This window comes from Rhincodon typus, chromosome 15 (genome assembly GCF_021869965.1).
Source record: "Rhincodon typus isolate 14 chromosome 15, sRhiTyp1.1, whole genome shotgun sequence".
NCBI classification, from domain to species: Eukaryota; Metazoa; Chordata; class Chondrichthyes; order Orectolobiformes; family Rhincodontidae; genus Rhincodon; species Rhincodon typus.
This window is the reverse complement of record NC_063346.1, coordinates 43,831,390-43,844,731: the sequence shown is the minus strand read 5'-3', so window position 1 is coordinate 43,844,731 and position 13,342 is coordinate 43,831,390. Positions and strand designations below refer to the sequence as shown.

General features: G+C 40.7%; 1 protein-coding gene across 6 annotated transcripts in view; it reads right to left on the bottom strand.

Moving 5' to 3' along the window:
- The window catches only part of dus2 (dihydrouridine synthase 2), an 86,258-nt gene that overhangs the window by 15,448 nt on the left and 57,468 nt on the right, over positions 1-13,342 (bottom strand). For 5 of the 6 annotated variants that reach the window (XM_020537199.2, XM_048605679.1, XM_048605680.1 and 2 more), the window contains 3 exons: positions 11,818-11,986; positions 10,651-10,772; positions 1,435-1,590 (listed from right to left, as the gene is read on the bottom strand). In XM_020537199.2, the coding sequence (XP_020392788.2) occupies positions 1,435-1,590; positions 10,651-10,772; positions 11,818-11,986 (447 nt within the window). The remainder of the gene's footprint in view (positions 1-1,434; positions 1,591-10,650; positions 10,773-11,817; positions 11,987-13,342) is intronic. The other variant, XM_048605682.1, reaches the window with a different exon arrangement.

Here is a 13,342-nt window from a genome sequence, read left to right as displayed (position 1 = left end):
GTGAGAGAGTGAGAGTGTGAGAGAGTGAGAGTGTGAGAGAGTGAGAGAGAGTGTGTGCACGTGTGTGTATGTGAGAGAGAGAGAGAGAGAGAGAGAGAGAGTGAGTGAGTGAGTGAGCACGTGTGTGTGTATAACTTCTGTGAAATTTCTATCTTTACAGCTTATTAAATTTGAAGCTTTGACTCAGCCATTGGCTACATTGCCTCACATGGAATCGTGTTCCCTTATCCAGACACCACCTATGTTTAGGTTCAGGAAAAGAATATCTCAATTGTAACTGTTAGAACTTTGGTCAGGAGCCAAAGCCAGAGGCCGTGTGTTACTTCTGTATTATGTTAGTGGGAGTGGTTGGTGCAGGTCACAGATCTTCCTGCACTAGCCTGAAGCCCCCATATGTTGATCTTCAGGCACTTCTTCCAGGAGTAGTTGCTGTGCAGTGAACAGGAACCCTTGAAGGTCCCTGATGCCCAACTCCCCACATCACCACCACCCTCCTTGCCCAGAACCAGTGAACCTAAGTCAGAGAGCCAGTAACTTCGCAAGCTCTGGCTGCAGTTAGGAGATGGCGGTTTTACCTGTGACCTTCCTATACTGCATCTACTTAATGGACAACCCCACTGGGACATCCCTGTTCGCTTAACATTTACCTATCCTAACTAAAATAATCATCCGTATCCTTCTACAGTCTGACAAAACCAGCTTTGATAAACCATTTTCTTCGCCTACTTATTTTGTCCTATTTCATTCTACATTATGAAAAAATACTGTAAAATCATGTAACAAAACATGTATCTCTTAAAAGGCAGAATATCTTAGGTTGGCAAGGTTATCCTGATTCAGGAAGATCTGCTCAACAACAACTAAATACTTTCACAGTTTATCCAGACAACAGCGAGGAAATCTGTTCTTGAGGTAAGACTACTTTTGTACATCTTACAAAGTTAAGACAAAGCGTGCTGAGTTAATAAGCACAGCTAAAAATACCAAAACTTGATAAATATACATTAGGAAATCAGGTGAATCTAATTATGCGTAAGGTTTCAAACCTGATAGACATTTTCCTGTTGGTCTTTGAAATATGCTCATGGATCACTGCTTGTTTCTCATCGTGAGCAGTGTGAAGCAAGTAAAAGATAGCAGCAAAATCCTGGAGAGCTCCCCCTCTATTTAATCAACTCAAGATATCGGATTATGATTTCAACAGAACTTCTATCAGAACGCCCCTGTTGGCAATGGGCAGAATATCTCTGTTATCAGATTTCGCAAACAACAAGGTTTGATTTAAATCTGATGAGTGACAGGATAAAACCGTATTCAAGCTATTAAATAAATTGATGTCAAAGGGCCAACTGAAGAAAAAAAACGCATTTGCATAGGATACCCAAAACACTCTCTTATCACACAGTAATAATTGTGATCGTTCTGCATTCTTACTTGTTGAATCTGACTGCCATTTGTATGGTATCAGGTGATCCATTATCTCCAGGCAATTGTTCAGATTTTTCTTGACATTTTGTGTTTAATATGTCCCTCTTTGCTTCCATGCAAGCCGTGGCTTCTTTATAAAACACATCCATTTCAAAAGCCTCACTGCGTATAAGATGAATGCAACAACAACTGTTACCAAATGTCAGCCCCAGAAACGGAACCAGATTTAACAAGTTACATTTCAGATGTTCTTAACCCTAACTTGGCAGATTTTGTACCAATAACCGAGGGGGCAGGGGGAGATCATAAGCCAAGTGTTTTTATATTTTTGTGTAACCATATCAGTCCAATGACAGTTGTTAGCAACGGTACTGCACTCCAGGTTTAAGACAAATAGTCTCGGGGCATTGCTCTGGCCTTCACACCTGATAATTGTGAGTTCAAGCCCTGCTCCAGGGCTGGAGTAATCGGAAATGAGGAATGACAGGATTAAGAGTAGTTCCTCATATCTGGAAAATAACTCATGCAGGACGAGGATGCGTTATCATCCAACGAGAAGCCAACATCGAGGAATGAGGTTCTGCCGAGGGAGCTTGAGAAGGCGGGGTCCAAATTAACAAGAAGAACCTTAAAGACAATGACTTGGTTAGTAATCCCGAGGTTACATGAAATTTGGCGCAGGGCTAAATAAATCACGGCTGAATACGTGGCTCAGACAATGTGTAAGACAGGGATGATAATTCGGGGGGCTATAGCACCAGTAATCAGGAAAGCTGCAACTGTTGCATTGGGTCAGGCTCCACTTAAACTAATTTGGGATTAGAGTCCTGATTAAGTAAATGACAGGGCTTCAAAATATAAAAAAAAGTCGTGTGTGTTTGGCGGGGGGGTGGGGGAGGGAGATAGGTGAAGGATCAAATGAGTGGTTATTTATAAATGTCAAGAGAAAATTCAAGGTCACTGAGCAGCAAAACAATTTGGATAAAGATAGGCAGATTATCACAGGAAACAGCAGAGATTAACAGAGACGGAGTTCCAGTGAGTAAAACTAAATCGGGAGCAAAGGATGATAAAAAGTTTAAGTTAACAGCGTTTTATTTCGGTGGACAAAACAGTTGTAATGCTGGCATAAAGATAAATCCATCTGGTGGCATTAGAGAGATGTAGCAGAATGGGAAACATCACTGAGACTGAAATATTCTGGTAATGTAGCAAAAAAACGAATACAAAAGACTGAAGGCAGTGGGAGAGGGATAGTCCTAACAGTAAAGCCTGACAACATGGCAGTAGTAAGGAAGGATGGTGGCTCAGAGAAACAGGATGTAGAATCAATCATAGAATCCCTACAGTGTGGCAACAGGCGCTTCAGCCCGACAAGTCCATACCAACCTACAGAGCATCCCACCCAGAACCACCCCCCTATAATCCCCCTAATCTATACATTTCTGAACACTATGGGCAATTTAGCATGGTCAATCCACATAACCTGCACATCTTTGGACTGTGGGAGGAAACTGGAGCACCAGAAGGAAATCCACGCAGACACGGGGAGAACGCGCAAACTCCACACAGACAGTCACCCGAGGGTGGAATTGAACCTGGGTCCCTGGCGCTGTGAGGCAGCAGTGCTAACCACTGAGCCACCATGCCGCCCCTCAATGCGAGGAAGTAAATGATACGGGGCAGAAAACACAGTCCTTACACTTTGGCTACAAGAGCAGGTCAGAGGCTAGGAATCCTGCAACATGTAACTAACCTCCTGACTCTTCAAAGCCTGTCCGACATCTACAAAGCACCAAGTAAGGAGCGTGATGGCGTACTCCCTACTTGACTGGACAAGTTCAGCTCCAAGAACACTCAAGAAGCGCGACACTATCCAGATGAAGCAGCCAACTGGAATGGCACCATATCTCAAATATTCACTCCCTCCACTACTGATGCAAGGTAATAGCAGCAGCGTGTACCACCTACAAGGTGCATTGCAGAAATTCACCAAGGTTCCTTGCTGTTCTTAAACTGTATCGTCCAAACCCATGGCCACTACTGTTTAGAAGGACTAGGGCAGCATATACATTGTAACACCAACACCTGCAAGTTACCCTCCAAGCCTCCAAGTTACCACCCTGACTTGGGAATATATCACTGTTCTTGCACTGTCAACTAGATCAAAATCCTGGAACGTCCTCCCTAACAAAACTGTGGGCCTATCTACATCACTCAAGAAGGCAGCTCAGGGCAATTAATAAATTAGCAATTAGCTTTAATCAGTCACAGGAGCTTGTAACAAAGCAACATTTTCAAAATTCATTCTTGTGGAATGTGGGCATTACTGGCAACATTTACTGTTCATATTTTGATGCCCTCAAACTCGTTGTCTCTTTATCCCATTTCAGAGGGCAGTTAAGGGCCAGACGAGGCAAGGTTGGCAACTTGCCTTCCTTGTGGCAATTTCTGTAATCTAAAGTTTTCCTCCTCACTATTCATCATATACCACCAACTCTCGTGTCATCTGTACACTTACTGATCGTACCTCCCCCATTCATGCCTAGATTGTAAATGTACACAACAAACAGCAAGGGGCCTGACACTGAATCCTGGGCAACGCCACTAGACACAGGCTTCCAAGCCACAAAAACATCTTTTGACCATCACCCTCTGCTTTCTTCTATTAAGCCAATTTTGGATCCAATTTGCCAAATAGGCTTATAAGCTTTGGGATTTAGAAGAATGAGAGTGATTTCACTGAAACGCAAAAGATTCTGTGAAGGTTTAACAGGGCAGACTTGGAGAGCTGACATTCCCCATTTGTGGAGTCACAACAAACGGACATAGTCTCAACATAAGGGGAGACTCTGCAGTTGTTGATTTTATTGCTGTTTGTGGGCCTACTCTGTGTGCAAACTGACAGGTGCATTTCTCTGTATATCAACAGAGACTATATTTCAAAGGCAAAGCATTGGCTTGCAAGCTACTTGTCGACATCTGAAGAATGTACTGTGTTATCTCAGTGCAACTTGCTCCAGCAGAAAATGCTCTCTTCAGACCGAAACTCAGATTGGAAGGACAAAAATGTATGTTTTTTTTGGTGTTTTATTCCAGTTAGAATGGAACTTAAGGAGGATTACATCTGTATTTGCTGTCTCAGCAGGAAAACGTCCAAATTGGAAATTCAGATGTAAATTGCCTGCAATTTGCTATCTCCAAAGAGGAAGATTATGGGCAGTGCTCCTGCTGGGACATTTACTGGCAGCGCAAGCTCCAACAAAATGTGTCATAATTCATATCACAGTCTTGTCAAATGTGCAGTTATTTATTTAGGTTTCTGCAGTAGGATGGGAAAGTCTTTTTAGTGTGTGTCATAAACTGAATGAAAACTTTAAAAATGAGCAATTCCAATTTATTTTCTTTGGACTTACTGATTCCTTTAATTTTACCTGATAGAACTGCAACTTAGGCCCTTAGCAAAATCAAAACGTAACTATCTAGAGTTCTCCAGAAAATTTCAAGGATGATTAAAATTCCACTTTTTCCCCTCATTGCTGACATTGCTTGATGGATTTGAAAATAAAACTAGTGGATGCAATAGCGCAGCACGGAACACACCTGAGTTAAATATAATGTAGTCAGTAGATGGTATATCACTGGAAAATGAGTTTTCCATTAGCGGAGTTTTTAAACAATTTTTAGCTTGTCTTGTTATAAGACTTTTGAAGCTTTAGTGAAATATCTCAAGGTTTCCTCAAACCTTCCAATACGATCATTTGGTTACATCTTAGGTCAACATTTAAAACTATCCATTGAAACATTTCATCTGGAAATTGTGTGTGTAAACCGTTGCCTGTTACACTGCCGTTACAAGGTCTGGTCAGTCTTGATGTTAAACAACAAGCATTTAATACTCCCTCCCACTGGAGAAATAGGAGCAGGAGTAGGCCATCGAGCCTGCTCCACCATTCAATAAGATCATGGCTGATCTTTTTGTGGACTCAGCTCTACTTACCTGCCTGCTCACCATAACCCTCAATTCCTTCACTGTTCAAAAACCCACCTGTCTTTGTCTTAAAAACATTCAATAAGGTAGCCTCAACTGCTTCACTGGGCAGGGAATTCCACAGATTCACAATCCTCTGGGTGAAGAAGCTCCTCCTCAGCACAGTCCTAAATCTGCTCCCCCTTATTTTAAGGCTATACCCCCTGGTTCTAATTTCACCTGTCAATGGAAACAACCTCTCTGATTCTATCTTATCTAATCCCTTCATAATCTTATATGTTTCCATTAGACCCCAGCCTGCATTCTTCTAAATTACTGTGAGTATAGTCTCAGTCCACTCAAACTCTCCTCATAAGCCAACCCTCTCAATTCCAGAATCAACTGAGTAAATGTCCTAAATTTCTCGTTAACCTCACACAGCTTAGCATCCACTCAGCAACAAGAAAGATCTCTCTGCTAACGCTTTTTAAAGAAATCATCAACTACTGCTAAGCTGGTAGAAGATTGATGTTTACCAATTGTTGCCGAGTTCGTAGGCAGTTTATTTTATGAAAAGTTGGTGGTGTCAACAGGGAGAGATATGGCATGTGGTAAAGACCACAAAGACCACTGCAAAGCCCGCTAAAGACCACTTACTGCCAGTTAACATTCTCCTCAGAGAAAGCAAAGAGAGATTTGATAGAAGGTTTCAATGTGAAAATAAAATTCACACAGTGAGTAGTTGTGGTGTAGAAGGCACAGTCTGGAAGTGTAGCGCAGGCAGGTCCAAAGGGCACTGGATCATTATTTGAACAGAAACAATGTACAAGACAGGAAAATGGCATCAAGTCCATCATCAGTCTCATTTAGAGAGTCGATGCAGGAATCACAGGCTGTACCATAACAGTTTATTGATTCCTTACGGCCTGTTGCATGTACAGAGACTGAATCGAAGCAACACAGAAGAAAAACTGCTCTCTCTGACCCTTATAAGGGCAGACGGGCTCTCAATAAGAGGCCCTGTCCACTCTGTGCCTTCAGAAAGCAATTCTGTTAACTCAACGTCAGCAAGGAATACGAACCCAGCCTGGAATAGTGCATGCACCATCACTGTTTGACTTAGGAGGTGCTCACAAAAGCTGACACCAGTTGCAGGCAGCCGCACAGCGTGGCAACGACAACATAGCCAGTGGCTGTGGACACAACCTTTGCTTTGGAATCATTCCAAAACGGAAGGGGCAAGTTATCTGCTTTTGGACTGCCTTGTCTCACCACGAGCAGCAGCAGCGCTATCTCGGCTGCTTGGCTGGGGTGGGTGGGGGTAAAGGACAGTAAAGGAGCCAGCTCGCCAAAGGGTGAGGATGCTCTTTTAAGTTTTGCTGCAGAGGAATATGGTGAGGACTTTTGACATACAGAAAGCAGATGATGAATGTGAATTCACAAATGCTTAGTGCATTAGGAGTGCTGCCAGAAAGCCTGCAGTCACTCTCAAGAGTGGCAATACTCATCGTTCACCACTGCCACTCCACAAGGGCCCTTGCTGCTGTCCCTCATCCAGGTGTACACTAAAGTTCACACTGTTACAATAAATAGAAGGTATAGTTCTGAACAAGATTACATTATGATGCAAAAAAGCAGGACCTGAAATCTATATTAGGCAAACAACAAAGACTGCTTTGCTTCCCTCCATACCATTCTAGACTGCAATTCTGTATTTGTGCCATTAGGTGGCAAGCTTAGTTCATCTGTGTAGAAATGTTTTTTTCATAAGAGAACATAGAAATGTTAGCTGCCAGTAACAATTGCACAAATCATGAATTAAGCAGCATTGATTCATTTAATGTCTTCTTTTTTACTTCTTGTGTTCCATTTCTGAACTTACTGCAGTTTGTAACTATAATTTCCTGGGAATATAGCAACTGTATTGCAATTTATTATCCACACGCCACTGAAAGCGGAATACAAAAAACGCATCTGATAGTTGTGAATTCAATAAAACATGGGAACACTATCAGTGTGAATTGCACCAACATTAAATGTGACTCTGCAGATCAGGACATTGGTGAAGCTGTATGAAACACCAAATAGTTTGTTTTGGACAAATTAGTTCAATTTGTTCGAGAATTACATGCGAGTTGAGACAATTCAAGGTTTAAAACTATTTTAAGAGGTAAAAGCTTACAAGACTAGGATTCTCTGCGACAAAGTCTGCTGGCAATTTGTGCTTAGTTTGGGTCTTCCTGTCTCTTGATATTGAGAGGGCAGTCATGCAGAAATGCAGTAAAATGGAATTTTTGCCACCTCCAAGGAAGAGCTTATTACACCTGAAATGTCAACCTGTCCTTACCTTTTTTTAAAACATAGGATCTGACATGCTTTGTATTCACAGCAGATTTTTCTCGTCTGATTTCAGTTTCCAACATTTGCAGTTTTTGATTTTACTTATTTAGCAATTTGAGCCCTACGTTGTTAGTTACAATGTAACCAGCTGGCTACCTCAGACTACTGGGCCAAACAATTTACAGGACGATAACGCAAATGAAATAGGCATATATGACATTATAATGTGCAGCTGTCCTTTGATCCAACCAAAAGTCGGTCAGTTGATCACCCTCCAGTATTTTGGTTGCAATGTACAAGAGTGTTGTTAGGATATTGGGTTTGTTGACCTAAGTGACTTGTGGCAAGGTTATACAAAACAAGTTCCAATGTGGACCTACCATCTCAAGTTTAGAATTACTACTAGAATGCTTTTGGAGAATCACTAAGTAATTAATAAGCTAATTTATTAAAATAGGTAAAAGATATCTGCACTTGGAGGCTTTAAGATCAGAGTAGTGCCAAAATAATTAAATTAACATCCCAACAGGCGGTGACAGCAACATGAGAATATCACAAATTGATGTCATGAGTTAACTTCCCCCTTGTTTTTTTCAGCAATTCTGGTGACTCTAATAGCTTCTTTAGAACTTCTCACTACACCTACAGTTATTTAATTATTTATTCCTGAGCTGTTCACTTTGGTAGGGTTTAACCAAAGTCACATTATCTGTTTTATGCAATGTATTATATATGGTTCAATGAAACCGCAGTTGAGGTTTATTTTGGTAAGATGCCAGCCGGCAATTGCCCCAGGAATTCAATATACCATCAACAAATGGCATAAACTCAAACTTAACTACCAGCCAATTCATTTTCCATGGTTAACTACTGACTGAGCTAGACATCTCTTAAGTTATACAGCTACCAGTAATAAAAACATGAAAGTGCTGCAGAAACTCAGCAGGTCTAGCAGCATCTGTGGTGAGCAAGAAACTGAGTTAATGTTTCAAGTCTGAATGACTCTTCTTTGCCAGCAATGTCTGGTTGAGCAGGATTAGAATATTTTGTGTATTGTGTTGTCTTCCACTGTTAGATTGGCTGCTATCCGAACAAGACTTTCAACTGAATGTTTGTTCATTAGCGTTTAAAAACAATTTTAAAAATAGAGTACATTTAGTGAAATGGCAAACTGCTACTTCTCAAACAAAGGCACAGAATGGAGTCAGAGTGCATCAGAGGGCCATCAAGAGCAAACAATATTATTTTAAAATTAGAGCTAGGTCACTCAGAAGTGAAATCACAAAGCGCTTTTAACACAAAAGATAGTAATCATTGAGTCATACAGCACTTCGGTCCAACTCGTCCACGTCGATCAGACCTTCCAATCTGACCTAGTCCCATTTGGCCCATATTCCTGTAAACCCTTCCTATTCATATACCCATCCAGATGCCTTTTAAATGTTGTCATTGTACCAGCCTCCACCACCTCCTCTGGCAGCTCATTCCATGCATGCACCACCCTCTGTGTGAAAAAGTCACCCCTTCAGCCCTTTTTAAATCTTTCCCCTCTCACCTTAAAATCCTTTGCCTTCTAGTTTTGAACTCTCCTACCCTAGGCAAAAAATGACCTTGGCTATTCACACTATCCATGCCCCTCATGATTTTATAAACGTCTGTAAGGTCACTGAGGTAGTGGACAGGGGAATGTCGATGGATGTTGTTTACATGGTCTTCCAGAAGACACTTGAAAAAGACCTACGTGAGAGACTGTTAACTAAGATGGAGGCCCAAACAATCGAGGACAAATTACTGAATGGCTGGGAAATTGGTTGAGTGGCAGATGATAAAAAGTAGAGACAATGGGTAAGTACTGAAATTAGCAGGATGTGACCAGTGATGTCTCACAAGGATCTGTGTTATGATTGCATTTATTCACATTATTTATTAATAACTTAGATAATGGCATCAAAAGTCATATATCCAAATTTGCTGATGACACAAAGTTAGGCAGCACTTTAGACAGTAAAGATGACAGCATAAAATTACAAAGGAAAATGAATAGACTAGATGAATGGGTAAGACAGATGGAGCTCAATTTAAGCAAGTGTGAGGTTGTCCACTTTGGACTGAAAAAGGATAGACCGGGGTACTTTCTAGATGGTATGAAGTTAAATACAGTGGATGTCCAAAGAGCTAATGGGGTTCAGGTGTACAGATCTTTAAAATGCCACAAACAGATGCAGCAAATAATCAACAAAATCAATGGAATGCTGGCCTTTATATCTAGGGGATTGGATAAGGATACAGTAGTTATGTTGCACTTATACAAAATCCTGGTTAGTCCCCATGGAGCACTGTGAGCGGATCTGGGCACTACACCTTTGGAAGGATATTTTGGCCTTAGGAGTACAACATAGGTTTACAACGACACCTGGACTTCAGGATTTAAGTTATGAGGACAGATTATATAAATTGGGCCTGTTTTCTCCAGAATTTAGAAGGTTAAGGGGTGATCTGCTCAAAGTCTTCAAGATATTAACAGGAAAAGACAGGATAGATAGAGATAAATTATTTCCAATGGTTGGGTGTTTTAGAACTGGGCCGCATAGTCTGACAATTAGGGACAGACCATCTGGAGAGATGTTAGGAAGCACTTATACATACACAAAGGGTGATGGGATGTTTGGAACTCTCTTCCATAAACAGCAGTGGACGCTAGAGAGTTTGTTAATTTTTAATCCGTGGCAGATAAATTTTTGTTCAGCAAAGGTATTAAAGGGACATGGTCCAAAGTTCCTAAATAGAAGTCAAATGAAGACTACTGTCAGTTTCTAGAAAACATGACTCTTCCCTTATATGTACAAAGCCTTCTTATTCTTCACAAGATACAATACACTTTCCTTAAACTAAACATTAAATGAAATATTTACCAGATCTCCTTATTCGATTGTGCAGCATGCAACTTCTTCCCTTGAGCTGATTCTAATTTCTCTCTTAACATTTGGCATAGACAGTACTTAGTATTTGAGTAATGACTGTCATATTTAATTGCCTGGAGAACAGAGAAAACATAGCAACATCAATCCTTCTCTGAAACAGTGCCTGTGGATTTACAAATCTCTATCCACTGTTTCATAGTGTGGCACAAATTATGCACAATTAATAGCAATATTTATATCATTAATATAACAGAAATCTATAAAGCATTAAGTAAATTCACCTAATAATTGGACTAAAAATTTTCTCTCCTTTTATGGCTTTTTGTTAATTGGTGTGTGCTGTTTTCCATGAGACTGGCCAATTTGCATGGTGGGCAGGTCTTGGATTAAAACCTGGATTCCTATGTGAAGGACCTACAAACCACTGAGCCACTGCAGGTGGGTTTCATCCTTTTGAGGTGTTCTGTCACTTTCACTATCCTTCATTCTCCCAGCCGTTTGGATGCTGGGAGAATGAAGGATGTGTAGATAGTGATTGGCCATCCAGTTGTAAATAGTTCTAATAGGGACAAGTTCACAAAATATAATACTTTAACATTTAGACACTTCTTCTAAGAAAACATTTACCAACAATTTAAGACATTTTTGATAAGAGACACAGCTTTTGTTGACCTTGAGAATTATACTGAGCTTTTTGTCTCTTTAACTTGAACTTTTCTGGTGAGTGCAGTTACATAGACAGTCACGGGTTGGAAATTTTTCTGGCCGCTAAGGTGGTTTCATGCATGGTATTGTTTCCATCAGACTTTGTTGGTGGCATCACGGCCAACTTTGCCTTGACTTACAATTTCAAAAAGCTAAACATTAAGGCAAAAAGAGACAGATAATAAATTTGTCAAGGGGGAAAAAAAAAATCTTTAACCCTACAGCTCTTGGGAGTCTTTCCCTTATGTGGTCACTTGTTTGTGGATTCACAGGAGATACACTGAACATTGAATTATAAACAATTAGAATGGTGCCAAATAGAAAGCAGACAAAATGATTGTTCTCTTGTGAGTATATGTTCTCCAGGTGTTTCCTTTTAAAATCACTTTATTCAACAGTTCACATTAACTATGTTAAATTGTCTGAAAGGCAGTGACACCTAAAATTACTCACATATGTTAGATATTCCTTTAAAACAGTCTCTGTCGGTAACAATCCTTCTTTTCGGAAGATGGAAGGGTTCCACATGGCAGCACGGGCTACCATGACTGAAGATGCATTTGTTACCCGTTGAAATTCTTCAATGCCCGAATATTCTTTGATGATCTCCTGAGATCCTCCGCTGAGGTGGACAGTAAATTGATTGTAAATTGATCATAACTGCAGTGATAACAGAACACACAAAACATACAGTACAGCAAAACAAATCAAACAGACTACTTGACTACTGGAATATTTTGGAACTGAGATAACATAGCATTGACCCTTGGACAAACCACTCGTGGCCGACTGGAACACACTCAGATTTTTTTTATAACAGTTATGTGCAATCCTTTGAAACAGATTTTTAAGCTATAACTTTTAGCTGTGCAGACGGGCAGCACATTGGCTCAGTGCTGCTTCACAGCACCAGGGACCCAGGTTCGATTCTAGCCTCAGGCGGCTGTCTGCGTGCAGTTTGCACATTCTCCCCGTGTCTCTGTCCGTTTCCTCCAGGTGCAAAGATGTGCAGGTTAGGTGGACTGGGGACATGGGAAATTGCCCGTAGTGTCCAGGGATGTGCAGGTTAGGCGAATTGGCCATGGGAAATTGCCCATAGGTTAGGTGGATTAGCCATGGAAAATGCAGTGTTACATGATTAGGTAAGGGGGTAGATCTAGATGGGATGCTCTTTTGAGGGTCAGTGTGGACTCGATAGGCCAAAAGACCTGTTTCCACAGTGTAGGGATTCTACTCTATGAGTAGATGCATAAAGTTCTTGGAAATTAGATGAACATTAATAGCAAAATTAATTTAATTCATGATCCCTTTTAACTTCTCCAGCCTTGCTCAATCCTTCACAGTAGCACCATAATTGGCTTCTGCAGCCTGGATTTGTAGATAGCAGGAATGTTTCCGTTTAGCATCTGATCATTCTCCTATTTTAGAAGAAGGACAATCACTAGGGCAGGGTAGTAGAAGGTGAAAATCCTCCTTGAGGTCATTTAGATGAGAATTGCTGGAGTAAGAAAGCCACACAGGATATTCTCATGCGGTAGAGAGTGGAGCTTCTGAAAAACTGGAGGCAAAACATTTATACAGACAGGAACATCTAATTGATGAGGACAATTGCTGAGAGTTTAATTAAAAAATCCACTCCACAATTCAGTGGCATGGCAAGTAAGGAGCTAAAGACATACCTAGACATGATGTTATTTTACAGCTAGTCACTGACCTGAAATGCTGGCATTACAATCTGATGAGCGTATTGCTTTTTTGAAAATTATCACAAAAACAAATGTAATAAAGATTAAGCAACTTCAGATTTCTGAGCAAAATACCCAAAGAACTGCAGATGTTGTAAATCAGAAGCAAAAACAGAAGTTGCTGGAAAAGCTCAGCAGGTTTAGCAGCATCTGTGAAGAGAAATCACAGTTAATGTTTTGGGTCTAGTGACCCTTCTTCCATACTGTTCAGCGTTCTGAAGGGTCACTCGACC